General features: G+C 51.9%; 1 protein-coding gene across 6 annotated transcripts in view; it reads left to right on the top strand.

Moving 5' to 3' along the window:
• CIT (citron rho-interacting serine/threonine kinase) overlaps nt 1-21,660 on the top strand; it is a 304,000-nt gene that overhangs the window by 214,745 nt on the left and 67,595 nt on the right. For all 6 annotated transcript variants that reach the window (XM_075320265.1, XM_075320246.1, XM_075320294.1 and 3 more), the window contains 4 exons: nt 1,148-1,312; nt 1,462-1,599; nt 1,723-1,903; nt 21,443-21,534. In XM_075320265.1, the coding sequence (XP_075176380.1) occupies nt 1,148-1,312; nt 1,462-1,599; nt 1,723-1,903; nt 21,443-21,534 (576 nt within the window). The remainder of the gene's footprint in view (nt 1-1,147; nt 1,313-1,461; nt 1,600-1,722; nt 1,904-21,442; nt 21,535-21,660) is intronic.

The following is a 21,660-nucleotide window of genomic DNA, read 5'->3' as shown; positions in this document are numbered from 1 at the left end:
CTTCCAGCTGGCAGGGACACCTGGAACGCAGTGCAGTGGAGTGCGAGGACCTACGGTGGAACGCATCGATGTGTGATTGTGTGTGCGATCTGATTTGTTTGTGTGTGCGAGCATTCTGATGTATGGGTGTGCAATCTGATGTGTGTGTGCTATCTGATATGTTTGTGTGTGTGTGAGAGCGATCTGGTGTGTGTTTGTGCACGCAATCTGGTGTGTGTGATCTGATGTGTGTGTGTGTGTGTGATCTGATGTGTTGTGCGTTCCACCGAAGGTCCTTGATACGTTCCACTGTAGGTCCTCCCGTTCGGCGTCAGGTGAGTATGATTGCGGGGTCTTCTTTCTTCTCTCTTTTGGGGGGTGTCTTCTTTCTATAATGAAGTGTCCTGCAGTATTCTTTAACTTTTTTAGCTGCATGGACACTTCATTTGTGAACTGTGACTAGGGCTTAGTTTTGGGGTAGGGTTTATATTTAAGCCTTAAGGCGGCGTTACACGCTACGATTTATCTGACGATATGTCGGCGGGGTCACGGTTTCCGTGATGCACATCCGGCATCGTTAGCGACGGCATTGCGTGAGATACCTACGTGCGACTCCGAACAATCGCAAATAGGTTGAAAATCGCTGATCGCTAACACGTCGTTCATTTTCAAAATATTATTCGTCATTTGGATCACAGCCGACATATTGGTACGTTTGACACCCTGCAAACTACGAACAACATCCACACGATGGCCTTGGTCAAACGATATATCGCTGAACGATTTTGTGTCGCTTGTACGATCGTTACGTGTGACCACTAATAAACGACCTATGTGCGATCTCGGCAAATCTTAACTATGATCTGGGTGTGTAACGTCGCTCATGAGATAGTTAGATAAATCGTAGCGTGTAAAGCGGCCTTTACACCGAAAAGGCTGAAAATTCCTGCTAGGGCTTATTTTCGGGGTAGGGCTTATTTTCAAGGAAACCCGGTAGCTTATTTCCTGTTTTAAACTTCTTTAAATTCCGTGAAGTTGTCACTGAACTGTCTCTAATACCTATAGAGGTCTACCTATTCATATGTCTGTAGAGCATATATTCTGATAACTGCATATAGTTTTATTTTTGTGGATGGAGTTTTAGTATGCATTTTCCTCTAATTTGCAGCTGCACATCTAAAAGTGGTTGATCATCCTCTTCCATCTACACCGGGAACAGCAAGGCAGCAGATTATTATGTCTGCACTGGTCAGGTCTCCAGAGCACCAGCCAAATGCTGTCAGCTTACTGGCTCCTCAGTCCAGTCGTAGGAAAGAATCCTCTGCTCCTGAAGGTGAAAACGCGTGTAGTAAATGTGCCAGTAGCTGCTCATGACGACTGTCTAGTCTCTTATTTTCCAGCTGGATTTATCTGACTTGGACTGACTGAAATATCGTTTATCATTGACAAAAACCACTTCCTCTTTTATTTTGGTTTCTGCAGAATTTAGTCGTCGCCTTAAAGAACGAATGCATCATAATATTCCGCACAGATTTAACGTTGGTCTTACTATGCGGGCAGCCAAATGTTCTGTATGCCTGGACACTGTGCATTTTGGGCGCCAGGGAGCGAAGTGTTTAGGTAAGAAGAATTTTAATATCTCACATGACCATAACACATGTGACATTGGTAAGGGCTTATAAACACACTCGTCACTTTCTGAGCAGAATTTTTAATATCCATTTTTATTTGTTTTTCTATAAGAATGTCAGGTCATGTGTCACCCAAAGTGTTCCTCCTGCCTCCCAGCTACATGTGGCCTCCCTGCAGAATATGCGACACATTTCACCGAAGCCTTCTGTAGAGAGAAGATGAATTCCCCTGGAATGCAAATGAAGGACGTGACTGGTACTCTTCGCTTGGAAGGCTGGATGAAGATCCCAAGGTATGTCACACTCAAGTGCTGACTGTAATATCCATCTAATGGGATGTGGTCCTGAAATTAATGAGGACCTGACAGCTGATATATTCTGCTCGATCCACTGACTGTATCATTTCAGCTATGTATCGTTGGCTCTGAAATGCTGCAGTGCCAGAGTATACTATACTTTCTTTATCGTTCCTATGGGAGACCCAGACAATGGGTGTTTAGCTTCTGCCTCCGGAGGACACACAAAGTACTACACTCAAAAGTGTAGCTCCTCCCTCTGAGCTTATACACCCCCTGGAGAACCAGATCTAGCCAGTTTATTGCTTTGTGTTCAGGAGGCATACATCCACACATGCATTCTCATCTGATTTTTTGATTTTTGGAAAGAGTTTGAAGAAAAGCGGGTCCAAGTCTGGACTCCCGGCATGTCCCTTCTCACCCCACTGTGTCGGCGGTGTTGTTAAGGTTGATTCCAAGGCTGGAGCCTTAGATTCCGCGCTCCTTCACCATCCCTCCTGGGCTCTGGCTTGAAGGGGGAGCCAACACGGTTCTTCATGCTTGGCAGGAGACCGGTCTCCATCCGCAGCCCTTCAGGATCCTGCTGGACGGAGCACTCATCCCCAGGGACTTGGAACCCTGCGTCTCAGCAAGCTAAGTACCTGAGACGTTTATATATTGGGGTCCCTGTACTTTATTGTTGTGGAAGAGTGTGCTGATTGTGTTTTATGACATTTCCGGCGGGTTCTCTGGCTTTCGCCTGAGAAGCGCGCCGATGGTGCCTGCGCGCCGGCCGCACCGCTCAAATTTAGGCCCCGGCTTCGCCGGAGGCCTAGTTTCGCTTTCACTGCCCTCGCATGTCACTCATGCAGAGGGAAAGACTCGGCTCCGCCCGGCGGCCGTTCTGCACAGGGGAGGGACGCTCCTTACTGCAGTGTATGTCCCCTCCCCTGTAGGTCTCTATGGCCCTCCAGATCCCGCTCTCAAGCAAGTCCCGCCCCCTCTCTTCGCTCCGGCGGCCATTTTCTCAGTGTTTTCCCTGCGATGACTGTCAGTCATTGCAGCGCTGGTCTGCAGCATCCCTGCTGAGGTGCTGTGCTTGGGGGTCCGGGCTTCGGGATCTGGAGGGCACACAACACCGCTCCAGCGGTCTGGTAAGCCACAACCGGTCTCCGGTTGTGGACCTCTGATTATACTCTCTGGGGTTCATTCTCTGGCAGAGCCCCCACTCCAGCAGCATGTCTCACACGAGGAGCAAGGCTCCAAAGCTGTATTCAGTATGCACTGCATGTAAGCTCCTACTGCCTGAACCGAGCACCTATCCACATTGTAATGCCTGCTCTAACATGGCGGTGCCTCAGCCTGGAGTCTCACCCCCAGTGGTCTCTCAGGCTGCTCCTGCTCCTGTGGCTGAACCCCCGGCTTGGGTAGAATCCTTTTCTAGGTCTATCTCCCAGTCTTTTGCTGAGTCCATGGGACTTCTGTCCAGGACTTTGCTGAACATGCATCAGTCCCCTTCACAGGGTGCCTCTGCTGCTAGGGGTCTCTCAGGACCGGAGCTCACAGAGGATTCATCATCTGGTCCCAGACCCCGTCCTTCTAAGAAGAGACGCAGGGTTCCCTCTCCTTCCTCGTCCCGCGGCTCTGATTCAGGAGCTGACTCGCAGGACGAGGAGGATGCCTTTACGGGGGCCTCGGAGGTTAACTCCATGTACCCCATTGATCTGTCCAAAAGTGACTCAGATGTTAGTGATTTGGTCAAGGAGTGGGCTCATTCCCCAAAGGTAGATCCCCCGGTGTCTAGACTCTCAGCCCGGACCATTGTATCGGTGGCTGATGGCACCTCTCTTAAGGATTCCACTGACCGCCAGATTGACCTTCTGGCCAAATCTGTATATGAAGCGGCAGGGGCCTCGTTCTCCCCGACTTTTGCAGCAGTGTGGGCTCTCAAAGCCATCTCTGCTTCTCTAGAGGAGATGCATTCCCTCACCAGAGAATCTATGCCCGAAATGGTTACCTTAACTTCCCAAGCTTCAGCTTTTTCATCCTATGCCATGTCTGCCATGCTGGAGGCTTCTCACCGCACTGCGGTGGCTTCGGCTAATTCCCTCGCTATCCGCAGGATCTTGTGGCTTCGAGAGTGGAAGGCAGATGCTTCTTCAAAGAAGTACCTTGCTGGACTCCCTATTGCTGGGTCCCGGCTGTTCGGTGAACAGCTGGATGAAATTATTAAGGAAGCTACTGGCGGGAAGAGTACTTCCATGCCACAAACCAAAACCAGGAAACCTGTCCAGGGCAGGAATCAGTCGAGGTTTCGTTCCTTTCGTTACTCCAACTGGTCGTCCTCTAAGCCCTCGGCCTCGTCCACTAACTCAGCCAAGGACCAGAAATCCAACTGGCGCCCAAAAGCGCGTCCACAAAAGACCGCAGGAGGTGCTGCCGCCAAGGCAGCCTCCTCGTGACTATCTGTCCGCGCCAGCAACATCCTTAGTCGGTGGCAGGCTCTCCCACTTTGGCGACGCGTGGTTTCAACACGTCTCCGATCAGTGGGTGCGGGATATCATCTCCCATGGCTACAGGATAGAATTCTCTTCCAGCCCGCCAAACAGATTTTTTCTGTCAACTCCCCCCTGCTCCAAGGCCGCCGCCTTCTCTCAGGCCGTGGCATCCTTGCAGGCCAACGGAGTAATTGTACCGGTTCCCGCCCGGGAACGGTTCAGAGGTTTCTACTCAAATCTCTTCCTAGTCCCCAAAAAGGACGGTTCCTTCCGGCCCATCCTGGATCTCAAGCTTCTCAACAAGCATGTTCAGGTGCGGCATTTTCGCATGGAGTCTCTGCGATCAGTCATTGCCTCAATGACCCAAGGGGATTTCCTGGCATCCATCGACATCAGAGATGCCTATCTGCATGTGCCAATTGCAGTTTCACACCAGTGTTGGCTACGTTTTGCAATCGGAGAGGAACATTTCCAATTCGTGGCTCTCCCCTTCGGGTTGGCCACAGCTCCTCGGGTATTCACAAAGGTCATGGCAGCAGTGATTGCGTTCCTGCACCTACAGGGGTTGGCAGTGATCCCTTACCTGGACGACCTTCTAGTCAAGGATTTATCCAGCGTAGACTGTCAGCGGTGTGTCTCGCTCACTCTCGCCACTCTAGCCCAATTCGGGTGGCTTGTCAATCTTCCCAAATCCACTCTGACTCCGACCCAGAGTCTCACGTACCTAGGGATGCAGTTCGAGACTCTGCCGGCACTTGTGAAGTTGCCCTTAGTCAAACAGCAGTCTCTCCAGCTAGCGGTGCGCTCTCTGCTGAGGCCCCGCCGTTATTCCCTCAGGCGCCTGATGCAGGTGCTGGGTCAGATGGTAGCGTCAATGGAGGCTGTTCCCTTTGCCCAGTTCCATCTGCGTCCCCTGCAGCTGGACATTCTCCGTTGTTGGGACAAGCGGCCTTCCTCCTTGCACAGGTTAGTGGCTCTGTCGCCACAGACCAGGAGCTCTCTTCAGTGGTGGCTTCGGCCCCTCTCTCTGTCTCAGGGGCGCTCCTTTCTGGCCCCGTCCTGGGTGATCCTCACCACGGATGCCAGTCTAACCGGCTGGGGAGCGGTATGTCTCCACCACCGGGCGCAGGGCACTTGGACTCCGTCCGAGTCAGCCCTTTCGATCAATGTGCTGGAAACCAGAGCCGTGCTTCTGGCTCTCCTAGCTTTTCACCACCTGTTGGCGGGCAAACACATCCGAGTCTAGTCAGACAACGCGACAGCGGTTGCCTACATCAATCACCAAGGCGGGACACGCAGCCGCCTGGCGATGTTGGAGGTACAGCGCATCCTTCAATGGGCGGAGGACTCCAAGTCCACCATATCCGCAGTCCACATTCCAGGCGTGGAAAACTGGGAGGCAGATTATCTCAGCCGTCAAATCGTGGACAGTGGCGAGTAGTCCCTGCACCCGGCAGTTTTTCAGTCAATCTGCCGCAAATGGGGCACTCCGGACGTGGACCTAATGGCATCCCGTCACAACAACAAAGTTCCCGTTTACGTGGCTCGCTCCCACGATCCTCAGGCATTCGCCGCGGACGCCCTGGTTCAAGACTGGTCCCAGTTTCGTCTGTCCTACGTGTTTCCCCCCTCTAGCTCCCTTGCCCAGAGTCCTGCGCAAGATCAGAGTGGAGGGCCGTCGAGTCATTCTAATTGCTCCGAACTGGCCCAGGCGAGCTTGGTACCCAGACCTGCTCCTTCTGTCCGTAGAGGTGCCGTGGCAACTTCCGGACCGTCCAGACCTTCTCTCACAAGGTCCGTTTTTCCGCCTGAATTCTGCGGCTCTCAGATTGACGGCGTGGCTCTTGAGTCCTGGATCTTGACGGCTTCTGGTATCCCTCCTGAAGTCATCTCCACTATGACTCGGGCCCGTAAGTCTTCCTCCGCCAAGATCTATCACAGGACTTGGAAAATTTTCCTGTCCTGGTGTCGCTCTTCCGGCCATCCTCCTTGGCCTTTTTCCTTGCCGACCCTTCTGTCCTTTCTACAGTCTGGTCTGCAGCTGGGACTGTCCCTCAACTCTCTCAAGGGACAAGTCTCGGCTCTGTCAGTGCTGTTCCAGTGGCATATCGCCCGGCTGGCTCAGGTCCGCACCTTCATGCAGGGCGCGTCTCACATCATTCCACCTTACCGGCGGCCCTTGGATCCCTGGGACCTCAATTTGGTTCTCACGGTTTTGCAGAAACCCCCCTTTGAGCCTCTTAGGGAGGTTTCTTTGTTTCGTCTTTCACAGAAGGTGGTCTTTCTAGTGGCCATAACTTCCCTCAGGAGAGTCTCCGATTTGGCTGCGCTCTCTTCGGAGTCACCTTTTTTGGTTTTTCATCAAGACAAGGTGGTTCTCCGTCCGACTCCGGACTTTCTTCCTAAGGTGGTCTCTCCTTTTCACCTTAACCAGGACATTACCCTACCTTCCTTTTGTCCGGCTCCTGTTCATCGCTTTGAAAAAGCGTTGCATACTCTGGATCTGGTGCGTGCTCTCCGGATCTATGTGTCTCGCATTGCTGCTCTTAGGCGGTGCACTTCTCTTTTTGTGCTAACCACAGGTCGGCGCAAGGGCCTCTCTGCTTCTAAGCCGACCTTAGCCCGTTGGATTAGGTCGACCATTTCGGATGCCTACCAGTGTTCTCAGGTGCCTCCCCCGCCGGGGATCAAGGCACACTCGACCAGAGCTGTCGGTGCCTCTTGGGCTTTCAGGCACCAGGCTACGGCTCAACAAGTCTGTTAGGCTGCCACTTGGACTAGCCTGCATACCTTTTCAAAGCACTACCAAGTGCATGCTCATGCTTCGGCAGATGCGAGCTTGGGCAGACGCATCCTTCAGGCGGCTGTCGCCCATTTGTGAAGTTAGGCTCCGCCTACTTCTTAGTTTTTCTGTTTACTCCCACCCATGGACTGCTTTGAGACGTCCCATTGTCTGGAACTCCCATAGGAACGATAAAGAAAAAGAGAATTTTGTTTACTTACCGTAAATTCTTTTTCTTATAGTTCCGTATTGGGAGACCCAGCACCCTCCCTGTTTCCTGTTGGCAATATCTTGTTCCGCGTGTTATCACCGGCTGTTGTCGTGGACAGAGTCTCCGGTTGTTTCGGCTCTTGTTCTGTTCTACTTGTGGGTGGCTATTCTCCTTCAGCTTTTGCACTAAACTGGCTGGGTCTGCTCACCAGGGGGTGTATAAGCTCAGAGGGAGGAGCTACACTTTTAAGTGTAGTACTTTGTGTGTCCTCCGGAGGCAGAAGCTAAACACCCATTGTCTGGGTCTCCCAATACGGAAATATAAGAAAAAGAATTTACGGTAAGTAAACAAAATTCTCTTTTTCAAAGCCTTTCAGGGACAGAACCGCATGGGAAATTAGTTGGACAGGTCGATTCCCGGCAGCTTCTTCCCACCATCTCCCCTTGATTGAATGATGCGTCCCTCCCTGCATATGTGTATAAGGACAGACCTGTCAGTCATTTGGCAGTGAGCAGAGAGAAGCCACCAGCGACTGGCCTCTTCAACTTGTCTCCCATGTGGCTTGGTTCCTTTTAAAATACATATTTCTCTGAAGTACAGCAGCATCAAAAATACATAATTGAAATTATACGGCTGATGTCTGATATATGCAGTCTGTGGTTTGGGCAGTATATATACGCAATCAGGTTCTCTTTAAGACCAGCTGACCTTGTGACTCGCATAGAAGTGAATGGCGTGAGGTAAAGAAATGTGCCGCCATATCTCCATTCATTTTGTATCTACATGCAGAGATAGATGGCTGCCTTGCTAGGATAGATGGGAGACTCCTACTCTGGAGATAAATAGGTCCCAGAAGTAGGACCTGCATCTATCAAACATTCAAGATATGGAATAAACTTTGTACCGTGAATGTCTTCTTAAGACTTTTTATTTTTTAAAGGGAATTTGTCTGCACTAGTAAAGGGTCATTAGTGACCGATCCAAGTCAAAGCCGACTTCCTGCTGGCAACGATGGAAACCAGCACCCCTGTCGGGGCTAAAGTCTCTGAATAGCTCTCTAATTGGGGGTAAAATAGCAGTATTTGGTGACTAAAACCCCGCCTACCTGAATAAAACCCCTCCTGCTCATCAATTTCATTGGCCTGCTGCAAGTAGGCAGGGTGACGGTCACAGGTGGGATGACTTTCGTCATCGTTTATTTAATCTTAAATAGATGTAATAAATAATAATAATAAAAATGTACTGAGCTCAAAATTAATAGGGATCCAAAAGAGCCGGTTCTTTTTTGATGAGTGGAGCCAAGTGATCCAGATCACATGACAGCAGTATGGTGTAAGATCTGAGATTCTAGGGATGTGTAACTAACTGTGCTGTGTGTTTATGTTTCAATAAATTATGTGTTTAATTAGCAGGAGATTATTAGTAATGAGTGAGCACTACCATGCTCGGTGCTCGTAATGATGAGTGAACACTGCGATGCTTGAATGCTCTTTACTCGAGTCGAGCAGGTTGGACACTTTCACGGGCTCAACTCGAGTAATGCGTATAATGGAAGTCAATAATTCAGCAGCCCGGCTATCCTCCCATTTCCAGGGAAGAGAGGGCGGGTTTTTTTTGGAGGGCGATTTACTACATTCTTACCCACAATTAGAGCCATTCAGACACTGCAAGTGACTCTCAGTGGGGTGTTGGGTCCCATCATTCACTTAAGTGAGCCGGCACTTTGTATTCGATGTTTCACAAATGAAACATCCGAGCACTGGCAATACTCAGCTGAATAACGCGTGTATCCAAGCACCCAGATGCTCGATCGAGTATCGAGCAGTGGTGACCACACTCGCTCATCATTCAAGATTATAACTAGTTCAAAATTCTGCAAAACCTGCAGCAGAAAAAAAACGGATTTCTTTGTCGCTCCATTGGGAGACCCAGACAATTGGGTGTATAGCTTCTGCCTCCGGAGGCCACACAAAGTATTACACTTTAAAAAGTGTAACCCCTCCCCTCTGCCTATACACCCTCCCGTGCATCACGGGCTCCTCAGTTTTGTGCTTTGTGTTGAAGGAGGCACACATTCACTCAAGCTCCACATTTTAGTCAGCAGCAGCTGCTGATTATATCGGATGGAAGAAAAGAGGGCCCCAGGGCCCCCGGCATGCTCCCTTCTCACCCCACTAAGTCGGCGGTGCTGTTAAGGTTGAGGTACCCATTGCGGGTACAAAGGCTGGAGCCACATGCCGTTTTCCTTCCCCATCCCTTAGAGGCTCTGGGAGAAGTGGGATCCTAACCGGTCATCCAGGCACTGGGGCCGGGCTCCCTCCGCAGCCCCTGTGGGATTCTGACGGACAGGAGACTGAGTATCATCAGGGACAGGCCCTGCATCATAAAGGTACTCTGTGTCCCCTTGGGGACGGTGCATGGAGCACTTGGTCTCAGACGCTGCAGCGGCTGCTGTTTTTGTGTGACGACCGGGACTACCGCGCCGACCGCGCCTGCTTGCTGGCCGCGGTATTAAATTTAGTCCCCGGCTTTTGCGGCCTAATGCATTAAACTCCCGCCCCCGGGCCTGCCAGTCAGGAGTAAGGGCGGGACGGTCGGCCTGACGTCGACTGTGAGGGCTGGAGCATACTTTAGTGTCCTCCTCCCCCCTCACTCATCACTCTGGGGCACCAGATTCCCGCACTTTATTGATCACGCCCACGGCTCCCTCCTCCCCTTGGAACGCCGGCAGCCATGTTTTAAACACATTCTGCCGGTGGAGGACTTCTGGCTGCAGCTCTGGGAGACCCAAGGCAGGGAATCTGGTGGACACACACCGCTCTGGGCGGTCGGTAAGCCACACCGGTCACCCGGTACTGGTCCCCCTAGGGTGCCGAACTGTATATATATATATATTATATTTGTATACATTTTCTAGGTTCGGCCGCAGTGTTTAGCCCTTGGCTATATACCCTCAGAGATTACTCTCCTAGGAGAGAACAGCATGTCGGTCACAAGGAGCAAGGGTACCAAGACACAGGGTTATTTTGCAACCTGTACCTCTTGTGCGGCTATGCTACCTGCAGGTTCCACCTACCCTCACTGTGAGCAATGCTCGGGCCCTGTGGCACTCGCTCAGCCAGAGCCTCGGGCACTGGTGGGACCCTCGGCCCAGGTAGAACCGCCGGCCTCCCCTGTCCAGGCGGCAGGGACAGAGTTTGCAGTTTTAGCTGAGAAACTCTCTGAGTCACTTTCACAATCCATGGCTCAGTCTATGGACAAATGGTCTGCTAAGATACTAGAAGCCTTACAGTCCAGACCGGCCCTTACACAGGCCCCGGGCACTGCGGGGTCATCGCCCCCAGGCCCATCTCGGTCTGCGCCGCAGCATGCTCCTGGGGTGGCCCCTAGGTATCACGTGGAGGACTCCGGCACAGACCGCAGTCCCAGACCGGCTAAGCGGGCTCGCTGGGAATCTTCCCCGACTTCATCACGCTGTTCGGGGTCTCAGCTTGAGGACTCTCTGGAGGATGAGGCAGAGGTCGCAGCCCAGGGCTCTGACCCTGACGTTGCTCTCAATCTTGATACACCTGAAGGGGACGCCATAGTAAATGACCTTATAGCGTCAATCAACCAGGTGCTAGATCTATCTCCCCCGCCTCTACCTGTGGAGGAGTCGGCTTCACAGCAGGAGAAACACCAGTTTAGGTTTCCCAAACGTACACGGAGTGCTTTTTTCGATCACTCTAACTTCAGAGATGCTGTCCAGAAGCACAGAGCTTTTCCGGACAAGCGCTTTTCTAAGCGCCTTAATGACACACGTTACCCCTTCCTCTCTGACGTAGTCAAGGGTTGGGCTCAATGTCCCAAGGTGGATCCTCCAGTCTCTAGACTGGCATCTAGATCCGTAGTAGCAGTGGCTGACGGTTCATCGCTCAAGGATGCCACTGACAGGCAGATAGAGCTCCTAATGAAATCCATCTTTGAAGCCACAGGCGCGTCTTTCGCCCCGGCCTTTGCAGCCGTGTGGGCACTCCAAGCTATCTCAGCTTGTCTGTCTGAGATTAATACGGTCACAAGTACCTCTGCTCCGCAAGTAGCGTCCTTGACTTCTCAGGCGTCGGCTTTTTCGTCCTACGCCATGAACGCCGTCCTGGACTCTGCTAGCCGTACAGCGGTAGCATCCGCCAATTCGGTGGCAGTCCGCAGGGCCATGTGGCTACGCGAATGGAAGGCAGACTCTGCTTCCAAGAAGTTCTTGACCGGTTTGCCTTTTTCTGGCGACCGATTGTTTGGCGAGCAATTGGATGAAATTATTAAGCAATCTAAGGGAAAGGACTCGTCCTTACCCCAATCCAAGCCAAAAAGACCTCAGCAACGGAAAATTCAGGCGAGGTTTCGGTCCTTTCGGCCCTCAGCCAGATCCCAATCATTCTCGTCCAACAGGCCACAGAAGAGCCAGAGGAACTCTTCTGCATGGAGGTCTAAGTCACGTCCTCCAAAGACCGCCGGAGGCACCGTCTCCAAGGCGGCCTCCTCATGACTTTCAGCCTCCACAAACCGCATCCTCGGTCGGTGGCAGGCTCTCCCGCTTTGGCGACGCCTGGTGGCCACATGTCCAAGACCGATGGGTGAGAGACATTCTGTCTCACGGTTACAGGATAGAGTTTTGCTCTCGTCCTCCGACTCGTTTCTTCAGAACATCTCCGCCCCCCGAGCGAGCCGATGCACTTACTCAGGCGTTGGACACTCTGAAGACAGAAGGAGTTGTGATCCCCGTTCCCCTTCAGGAACGTGGTCGCGGTTTTTACTCCAACCTGTTCGTGGTGCCAAAGAAGGACGGATCATTCCGTCCCGTTTTGGACCTCAAATTGCTCAACAGACATGTGAGAACCAGACGGTTTCGCATAGAATCCCTCCGCTCTGTCATCGCTTCGATGTCACAAGGAGACTTCCTAGCATCAATCGACATCAGGGATGCCTATCTCCATGTGCCGATCGCACCAGAGCATCAACGCTTCCTGCGTTTCGCCATTGGGGACGAACACCTTCAGTTTGTGGCACTGCCTTTCGGCCTGGCGACAGCCCCACGGGTCTTCACCAAGGTCATGGCATCCGTTGTGGCAGTCCTGCACTCTCAGGGCCACTCGGTGATCCCTTACTTAGACGATCTCCTGGTCAAGGCACCCTCCCAGGTGGCATGTCAACACAGCCTGGCCGTAGCTCTGGAGACTCTCCAGAGGTTCGGGTGGATCATCAATTTCCGAAAGTCAAAATTGACTCCGGCCCAATCACTGACTTACCTCGGGATGGAGTTTCATACTCTCTCAGCGATAGTCAAGCTTCCGCTGGACAAACAGCGTTCGCTGCAAGCTGGGGTGCACTCTCTCATTCGGGCCCAGTCACACCCCTTGAGGCGCCTCATGCACTTCCTGGGGGAGATGGTGGCAGCGATGGAGGCAGTCCCCTTCGCGCAGTTTCATCTGCGTCCACTCCAATGGGACATTCTCCGCAAATGGGACAGGAGGTCGACGTCCCTAGACAGGAACGTCTCCCTTTCTCTGGCAGCCAAAACCTCTCTTCAGTGGTGGCTTCTTCCCACTTCTCTGTCGAAGGGAAAATCCTTCCTGCCCCCATCCTGGGCTGTGGTCACGACGGACGCGAGTCTGTCAGGGTGGGGAGCGGTTTTTCTCCACCACAGGGCTCAGGGAACCTGGACTCCGACAGAGTCCTCCCTTCAAGTTCAGGATTGGTCGCAGTTTCGACTGCCTTATGTATTTCCTCCTCTGGCAATGCTGCCCAGAGTGTTACGCAAGATCAAGTCCGACTGCCGCCGCGCCATCCTCGTCGCTCCAGACTGGCCGAGGAGGTCGTGGTACCCGGATCTGTGGCACCTCACGGTGGGTCAACCGTGGGCACTCCCAGACCGACCAGACTTGCTGTCTCAAGGGCCATTTTTCCATCTGAATTCTGCGGCCCTCAACCTGACTGTGTGGCCATTGAGTCCTGGCTCCTAGCGTCCTCAGGCTTATCTCAAGATGTCATTGCCACTATGAGACAGACCAGGAAACCAACGTCCGCCAAGATCTATCATAGGACTTGGAGGATCTTCTTATCCTGGTGCTCTGATCAGGGTTTTACCCCCTGGCCGTTTGCCTTACCCACTTTTCTTTCTTTCCTTCAATCCGGAATGGACAAGGGGTTGTCTCTCGGCTCTCTCAAGGGACAAGTATCGGCGCTACCCGTATTTTTTCAAAAGCGTCTAGCCAGGCTTCCGCAGGTCCGCACGTTCCTGCAGGGAGTTTGCCACATAGTCCCACCTTACAAGAGGCCGCTGGAACCATGGGATTTTAACAGAGCGCTAAAGGCTCTTCAGAAACCACCTTTCGAGCCACTGCGGGATGTCTCCCTTTCACGTCTTTCGCAGAAGGTGGTCTTTCTAGTGGCAATCACATCGCTCCGTAAAGTGTCGGAGTTGGCAGCGCTGTCATGCAAAGCCCCCTTACTGGTTTTTCACCAGGATAAGGTGGTTCTGCGTCCGGTCCCGGAATTTCTCCCTAAGGTGGTATCCCCTTTTCATCTCAATCAGGATATCTCCTTACCTTCTTTTTGTCCTCATCCAGTTCACCAATGTGAAAAGGAGTTGCATTTGTTAGATCTAGTGAGAGCACTCCGGCTCTACATTTCTCGCACGGCGCCCCTGCGCCGTTCTGATGCGCTCTTTGTCCTTTTCGCTGGCCAGCGTAAGGGGTCGCAGGCTTCCAAGTCAACCTTGGCTCGGTGGATCAAGGAACCGATTCTTGAAGCCTACCGTTCTTCTGGGCTTCCGATTCCTGCAGGGCTGAAAGCCCATTCTACCAGAGCCGTGGGTGCATCCTGGGCATTGCGGCACCAGGCTACGGCTCAGCAGGTGTGTCAGGCGGCTACCTGGTCGAGTCTGCACACTTTCACGAAACACTATCAGGTGCATGCCTATGCTTCGGCAGATGCCAGCCTAGGTAGGCGAGTCCTTCAGGCGGCGGTTGCCCACCTGTAAGAGGGAGCCGTTGTCGGCTTTTTTTATTGGGGTATTCTTTTACCCACCCAGGGACTGCTTTTGGACGTCCCAATTGTCTGGGTCTCCCAATGGAGCGACAAAGAAGAAGGGAATTTTGTTTACTTACCGTAAATTCCTTTTCTTCTAGCTCCTATTGGGAGACCCAGCACCTGCCCCTGTTCCCTTCGGGCTGTTGTTCTTTTGTGTACACATGTTGTTCATGTTGAATTGTTCTTTTGGTTCATGGTTTCAGTTCTCCGAACATCCTTCGGATTGAATTTACCTTAGACCAATTTATAACTTTCCTCCTTCCTGCTTTTGCACCAAAACTGAGGAGCCCGTGATGCACGGGAGGGTGTATAGGCAGAGGGGAGGGGTTACACTTTTTAAAGTGTAATACTTTGTGTGGCCTCCGGAGGCAGAAGCTATACACCCAATTGTCTGGGTCTCCCAATAGGAGCTAGAAGAAAAGGAATTTACGGTAAGTAAACAAAATTCCCTTCTTTTGTGTACTCACCGTAAAATCGTTTTCTCTTAGCCATCTTTGGGGGACACAGGACCACGGGTGTTATGCTGCCTATCCATAGGAGGACACTAAGTAGATGCAAAAGCATAGCTCCTCTTCTGCAGTATACACCCCCTGGCCAGGCAACCTCAGTTTTAGTACACAAGGAGTAGGAGAAAAAACAGTAAAAACTTATCTCAACAGAGGAACATGAGAAAAGAAGAGTCATAACCAAATAAGGTACTGAGAGAACCAAGGCCCAACAGGGCAACAGGGTGGGTGCTGTGTCCCCCAATGATGGCTAAGAGAAAACGATTTTACGGTGAGTACATTAAAATCCGTTTTTCTCTGACACCTCATTGGGGGACACAGGACCATTGGATGTCCTAAAGCAGTCCATGGGTGGGAAAAATAAAAGAAGACAACACAACCCAAGGACTAGGAACCAGTCCCAAACAGCCTGGAGCGCCTACTGAGAGAGGTGCTCTACTGCCGTTTGCAGAATTTTCCTACCCAGATTTGCCTCAGTTGAAACCTGGGTATGGACGCTGTAATACTTTGAAAACGTATGTAGGCTAGACCAGGTCGCAGCCTTACACACCTGTTCCACTGAAGCCTGATGCCGAATGGCCCACGAAGAGCCAACTGCTCGCGTGGAATGAGCCCGCAGCCCACTAGGAATGGGCTTGAGTTGCAAGCGGTAGACTTCCTGGATCGCAGAGCGAATCCAGCGAGCCAGAGTCGCCTTTGAAGCTGCCTGTCCCTTCTTAGGCCCCTCAGGAATGACGAACAAAGAGTCCGTTTTTTTAAAGGGGGCTGTCCTGAATATGTAATATCTGAGAGCTCTGACGAGGTCTAACGAATGCAGAGACTTTTCCACCCTATGAACCGGGTGTGGACAAAAGGAAGGCAGAACAATGTCCTCGCTCAAATGAAACGGGGTAAGAACCTTTGGAAGGAAATCTGGAAGGGGGCGCAGAACCACCTTGTCCTGGTGAAAGATCAGAAAAGGCTCGCGGCAAGAGAGTGCTGCTAGCTCCGAAACCCGTCTGATGGACGTAATTGCCACCAGGAATGTTACCTTCCAGGACAGAAGAGCAAGGGACACCTCTGGAGACCGTCCAGAACGAGGTTGAGGTCCCATGGTTCCAGCGGCCGTTTGTACGGGGGAACTAGACGGGAAACGCCCTGGAGGAAGGTCTTGACTTGCGGTTTTTGAGCCAGGCGGCATTGGTAGAAGATTAAGAGCGCTGAGACCTGCCCTTTAAGGGAACTGAGAGCCAACCCCGCTTGCAAGCCAGACTGTAGAAAGTCGAGAATTCTGGGGATGGCCAGAGGCATAGGCTGGACGTTAGTTTCCCTGCACCATGAAAGGAAGATTTTCCACGTACGGTGGTAAATGCGGGATGAAGCAGGCTTTCGGGCGCTGATCATGGTGGAAATAACTGCGGGGGAGAATCCCGCTCTTGTTAATACCCAGGTCTCAATGGCCATGCAGTCAGCTTCAGGGCTCTGGAGTTCTGATGGGAAATGAGCCCTTGGGTCAGCAAGTCTGGGATGTCTGGAAGGCGCCACGGTGCGTCTTGCGAGCATTTGTACTAATTCGGTGTACCAGGCGCGCCTGGGCCAGTCCGGTGCTATCAGTATCACCGGGACTCCCTCTGCCTTGATCTTCCTGATTACCCGTGGCAGTAGGGGTAGAGGTGGAAATATGTAAGGCAGGCGGAAGTGGTGCCAGGAGCAGACTAGAGCATCCGCGCCGATGGACTGCGGGTCGCGTGACCTGGCTATGAAAGCGGGTACCTTTGCATTCAACCTTGAGGCCATTAGGTCCACGTCTGGTGTGCCCCAGCGAGTGCAGATGTGTAGAAACACATCTGGGTGGAGAGACCATTCTCCGGCGGCCAGGCCATGGCGACTTAGAAAGTCTGCTGCCCAGTTCTCTACCCCCGGTATGTGTACCACACTACCACTGATATCACTGACCCCGTCGATTCGGCCCAGCTGAGGATCTTGTGGGCCTCGAGATAAGCCGCGTTGCTGCGGGTGCCCCCCTGACGATTGATATAGGCTACAGCTGTTGCATTGTCAGATTGGATTTGAATCTGACGAGCCGCTAGCAGAGGGCAGAACGCTCTGAGCGCGAGGAAGATCGCGCGGAGTTCCAGGATGTTTATGGGTAGGAAAGACTCCTGGGGCGTCCAACGTCCTTGAGCAGTGTGGTGCCGGTACACTGCTCCCCAGCCTAGGAGGCTGGCGTCCGTGGTCAGGACCAGCCAGTTCACTGGGAGAAAAGATCTCCCCTTCGATAGGGATGAGGACCGAAGGCACCAGCGGAGTGCGTACCTGACTGAAGGTGTCAGGTGAAGATGTCTGTCCAGGGAGAAGGGGCTCTTGTCCCAGGCCGCTAGAAGGGCTAGCTGCAGTGGGCGGAGGTGCAGTTGAGCAAAGGGTACTGCTTCCATAGCCGCCACCATCCTGCCGAGCACTTTCATGCTGAATCGAATGGAGCGAGACGGAGGACGTAGAAGGCAGCGTACCGCTCGTTGAAGAGCGATCGCCTTGTCCTGAGGGAGAAGGATCAAGCCCCGACGGGTGTCCAGGGACATGCCCAGGAAGGTGATGGATCGTGATGGGATCGGGGATGATTTGTCCAGATTCACTAGCCACCCTAAGCGGGATAGGGTGTCCACAGTGATCTGTACGCTGGTTGAGCAGTCGCGGAAGGAGGGGGCCTTGATGAGGAGGTCGTCCAAGTAAGGGAGAACGACTACTCCCCTGGCGTGAAGGACGCTCATGGCGGCCGCCATGACTTTAGTGAAGACCCTTGGTGGGTGGCAAGGCCGAAGGGTAGAGCTACGAATTGAAAGTGGGAGTCCTGAATTGTGAAGCGGGGGAACTTTTGGTGATCTGGGGCGATGGGTATGTGCAGGTACGCGTCCTTGATGTCTATGGATGCGAGGAATTCCCCTCCGACCATGGATGCAATAATGGACCTTAGGGACTCCATTCTGAATCTCCGTACGTGTACATGTTTGTTTAGGTGTTTGAGGTCCAGGATGGGGGACCACAAAGAGGTTGGAATAAAAACCCCCGAACGTCTCGTCGTCTGGGACAGGTATTATCACTCCTGCTGTTTGGAGCGAGTGGATTGCTGAGAAAAAAGCTTTGCGTCATTTTGGAGTCTTTGGGGGGTTTGAGAGAAAGAACCGACTCGGGGGTCGGGTCCGAAATTGTATGTGGTAACCGGAAGACACAAAGTCTCGCACCCATTTGTCGTCTGAGGCGGCAGCCCAGATGTGATGAAAGAGCCGCAGTCGACCTCCTACAATGAGTGTGTCTTACGGGGCGTCGAAGGAGTCATGAGGGAGGAAAACGTCGTGGCCGAGTCTCCCTAGTCCTGGACTGTTTCGGTCTAGGCTGCCATGACGAAGTGGGTTTCAGGGAGAGCTGAGAACTTCGGTCCCTGCGTAGTCCGCGGCTGGTGGCGGGGACAGCACGGGATGTCGACCAACCAAATGAGTTCCGAAAGGAGCGGAATGAGGACTGTGGATGTCTGGTGAAGGACGTCCTGGTCTTCAGCTGGGGGAGGGAGGTACTCTTTCCTCCCGTGGCGTCAGAAATGAGCTTGTCCAGACGTTTGCCAAACAATTGGTCTGGAAAAAAGGTAAGGCCCGTGAGAGACTTCTTGGAGGCAGAGTCCACTCGCCATTGTCGGAGCCAGAGAGGTCTACGGATGGCTATGGTATTTGAGGCGGCAAACGCTGCGCAGGTAGCAGCGTCCATGGAGGCCTGCATAAGGTACTCCGCCGCAGCGGCAATGAGACCGCATGGTCAGTGGTAGTGGATGGGGGATCCTCCACATGCAGAGTTTGGTTGATTGCTGCTATAAGGGAGTCTATTGCAGTTTGATCATCTGGAGAGGGTGAATCAAGGAATCATCCTGGTACAAACAGCATTCTCCCTCCTCCAGCTCTTCAGAAGCCATGGAGCGTGTGTGAGAGCCTGCCCTGTGTGCTCCCGAGGGAGAGCCCGCTGGAGACACCCGGCCGTGTGCTCTTTTCCTGATCCCTGCAACCGGTGAAGCTTGTGCCCGGATTACCTCAGAAGGATCCTCCATAGGGGTATCCTCAGGCTGCATTCCGTCCAGGGACCCAGAAGGGTGTGGAGGACGACATTGCATAGCCAGCACCAGGTTCTGTGACAGTTTTTCCATGGATTGGGACAGAAACCGTGCCCATTCCGGTGGGATGGGAGCCCTAGGCTCTGGGCTGCGGTTGCGGTGGTGGTGGCGGGGGGGTCTTGGGGGCTATAGTGGCACAGGACTCGTAGAGAGAAGAGGTGTGCTTACGTGGTAGCTCAGCGTGGCAGGCAGTGCAGGCTGAATAATGTGGGCCTTAGCACTCTTATTTCCCTTAGAATTCTGCATGTTCCTAATCGGAGTATGCCAGGAGGGGGAGCAATGCTCAGCAGAGCTACAAGTGAAGCAAGCACCTCACCAGAATCAGCCGATGGTCCTGTCCTCAGGAAGGATTAAGCTTTATGGAGATCTTCGCACCCTTTCCTGGGGGGGCACGGCTTATCACGCCCACTGGGGGCGGCGCTTAGCGCTAAAAGAGCGCGAAGATGAAGTCAGTGTGCCCCCCCCCTGCTGTGGGTAGTAAAAAACGTCGGGAAGGGAGCTTCTGATAGTTTTCCTCCCTCTCCCTCCAGTGAGCACACAGCTTGTCACTGGTGGTTATCAGCCGGCTTTTCTGTTAGAGCAAATAAACAGCGCAAAAACAGCGTGAATCCCTGAGCCCTGGGCTCTCCCCCTGCCACCTGGAAATTATCTGCAGGACTTTCTGCAAACAGGAGTGACTTCCCCCCTCCTCCAGCCAGCAAGCTAGAGAAAAGTTAATACTGTGTGTGCAGGATCCTTGGGGCTCTCCTCCTTAAATGTCCTGAGAGCCTTCCCTGCAGTGTCTTTTCTCCCTTTGTCTGCTAAACCAGTCAGGGGGGATCTCACCTTAAAACACTGCTTCCGTCCAGGCAGTGAAAATAGCAGAGTCAGCCTGCTGTGTCCGGTCACACCGGTGCCATATTCAACTCAGAGCCTGCAAAGAGGGGCTGAGGAATTGGGCTATAGAGGCACAGGCCTCTACCCTGGGCTTTGGAAAATCGGTGTCTGTGGAACCCGTCGTCCAGCCCAGGATCCAGCGTCGCAGGAGGGGGTACGTGGAGGCGATACTCCACGTTCCCGCCCATTGATGGTAGTGGGAGATCGGTCCCAAAAGGAAACCGTTGCTCTCAAAAAATAACAAACCTTGAAAGGAAGTGCCTCCTACAGACACTAAGCTAAAACTGAGGTTGCCTGGCCCGGCCAGGGGGTGTATACTGCAGAGGAGGAGCTATGCTTTTGCATCTATTTAGTGTCCTCCTATGGATAGGCAGCATAACACCCGTGGTCCTGTGTCCTCCAATGAGGGCGTCAGAGAAACTTTAATTCTGTCACAACTACGGCACCCAGTAAACTTGTAAGGCTACATCTGCAATATGGGATCCAGTTTTGGGCTCCACATTTTAAAAAGGACATTCAGAAGTTAGTCAGTTCAAAGGCGGGCAACTAGACTACTACAAGGAATGGAGGCCTCCCATGTGATGACAGGTTGAAAAAGTTAGATATGTTTAGCTTAGAAAAAAGATGTCTCAGAGGAGATCTCATTTATATGTATAAATACATGTGTGGACAATATAAAGGACTGGCACATAACTTATTTCTTCCAAAGACAGTACTAAGGACCAGGGGGCATACACTGCGAGTGGAAGAAAAGCGATTCCGGTAGCTAAATAGGAAAGGGTTCTTTACAGTTAGAGCAGTCAGACTGTGGAATGCCCTACCACAAGTGGTAGTAATGGCAGATATAGAACAGCTTTTAAAAAGGGGCTGGATGATTTCCTCAGTACACACAACATTGTTGGTTATAAATGACTTAGTGACCAAATGTAGAACTGGTGGAGGAAGGTTGAACTAGATGGACCTAGGTCTTTTTTCAACCTAAGTAACTATGTAACTTTACTGGAATCAGGGTCTCTGATCCTACATCATGCAGCTGTCAGACTACATACGGTAGCAAAAATCTAATTACACATTCCCTATTAGATAATTATTAAATGGTTGTATTTGAAGACACGTTTCAATTCTTACGTTTTAATAATTGGAGCTGTACAAAGGCTTGTTTTTATGGGGTTTTTTGCCGGACTAGTCCACACATACAATTTATTGACCATTATTGTTTTTTGGGGGGAGGATGGAGGCCAAATAAACATAAAAAAAGGAATAATATTGGAATGAGGTTTTTGTTTTTATGTTGGTTTTCATTTTGTCTGTCAATGTAAAACTGACAGACAGCCTATTAGATCTTGCTTTTGGCAGGAGCCTAATAGACATCTGTGCCTTGGTTGAGTTTTTCTCTGATTTTGTCTTCAGTGTGCTAAATAAACAGATATAAGTTCTTATCCTTGATATCTAAGCATTTTCTTTTATGTGCAATTTCATTTTTTAAGGAACAACAAACGTGGGCAACAAGGTTGGGACAGAAAATACATTGTGCTGGAGGGATCTAAGATACTAATCCACGATAATGAAGTCAAAGAAGGTATTCATTGGATTACATTTTTTAATAAAGAATGCTGAGCGTTTGATCTCTCACATGTAAGGCACTGCCGTCGATTCTTTACACTGTCTATACACCGGTCAGGCTTACTGTTCTATTTAGTCTTTC

Source organism: Anomaloglossus baeobatrachus, chromosome 1 (assembly GCF_048569485.1).
Source record: "Anomaloglossus baeobatrachus isolate aAnoBae1 chromosome 1, aAnoBae1.hap1, whole genome shotgun sequence".
NCBI lineage: Eukaryota > Metazoa > Chordata > Amphibia > Anura > Aromobatidae > Anomaloglossus > Anomaloglossus baeobatrachus.
Note: the sequence above shows the minus strand (reverse complement) of the source record. Positions and strands in the feature narration are given on the sequence as shown.